The 967-nt window shown below is 35.6% G+C and overlaps 1 protein-coding gene across 1 annotated transcript; it reads left to right on the top strand.

The window, feature by feature from the left end:
• Nucleotides 1–377: 377 nt before the first annotated feature.
• LOC112082928 lies at nucleotides 378–836 on the top strand. Its single transcript, XM_024150643.1, has one exon. The coding sequence runs from the start codon at nucleotides 378–380 to the stop codon at nucleotides 834–836; it is 459 nt and encodes a 152-aa protein (XP_024006411.1).
• Nucleotides 837–967: the final 131 nt, after the last annotated feature.

Below are 967 nucleotides of genomic sequence, written 5' to 3'. Positions count from 1 at the left end.
TATCGCATGATATACCATATATGATGTATACGATAGCTATGGCCATATTAACAAATCTAATCATTTATTTATGACACTTTGTAGTTATATTCCATCTATGGTTGAGAAATTTGAATTTTAGTATCAATCCTCTCATTTTTCATTATTCTCTACTAAAAAATTCCCTCATTATACTTCTACCGCAAGTCTGCACTTAGTGCGAGTATCCACCAAGTGGGGCTGACATGAAAAATGCTTAAGCTTTGTGAATCGTGTTTTGGAATGTTAATAATGCTAAATGATATTAAAATATGAGAAATTTTGGTGAATAATAAATTTTTAGGTTATATTATCAAGCTTAAATAGACACGTGTAATCTTTCAGAATGCACAATATCGATGCCTTATGCAGATTGGTGGTGTTATATTGACGGATCTTGGAAAGATACAGAGTTATCAGTCGGATTAGGATGGTACTTGTTCAAAGAATGTACTATAGACAAGGTGATGGGAGCACAAAAGGTAAGACGAAGCCTTACGCCTCTACATGCGGAGATGGAAGCATTTATATGTGCTATGCATTGTATGTTGAAGAATCAGAAGACTGCAGTAGCTTTTGCAACAGACTGTTCGGAGTTGGTGAAGATGGTGTCTACACCTGAAGAATGGCCGGCTTTTACTTTACATTTAGAGGAGATTGGGAAGATGCATGACAGATTTAGCTACTTTTCTATATCTCAGATCCCTCGCGCGAAGAACTTGAAGGCAGACAACTTGGCAAGAAGTGCACGTGTCGACCATGAAGATGTAATTTATGTAAACTCAGTACCCCCAGTTTGGTTAATCGAACCGTTCTGAGTATTTAGGCTGTTGACAAAAAAAAATTTATCAAATCTAAATTGTTTTTTTTTTGTACAAACACTAAGGCTTTGTTCGTTTTTTGAATTAGATGCTGCATCTAGATTTAGCATCTAGATTACCATCTAGAT

Source organism: Eutrema salsugineum, unplaced genomic scaffold, assembly GCF_000478725.1.
Source record: "Eutrema salsugineum unplaced genomic scaffold, Eutsalg1_0 scaffold_7, whole genome shotgun sequence".
In the NCBI taxonomy this organism is placed as follows: Eukaryota; Viridiplantae; Streptophyta; class Magnoliopsida; order Brassicales; family Brassicaceae; genus Eutrema; species Eutrema salsugineum.
This window is presented reverse-complemented; position numbering and strand designations above follow the sequence as displayed.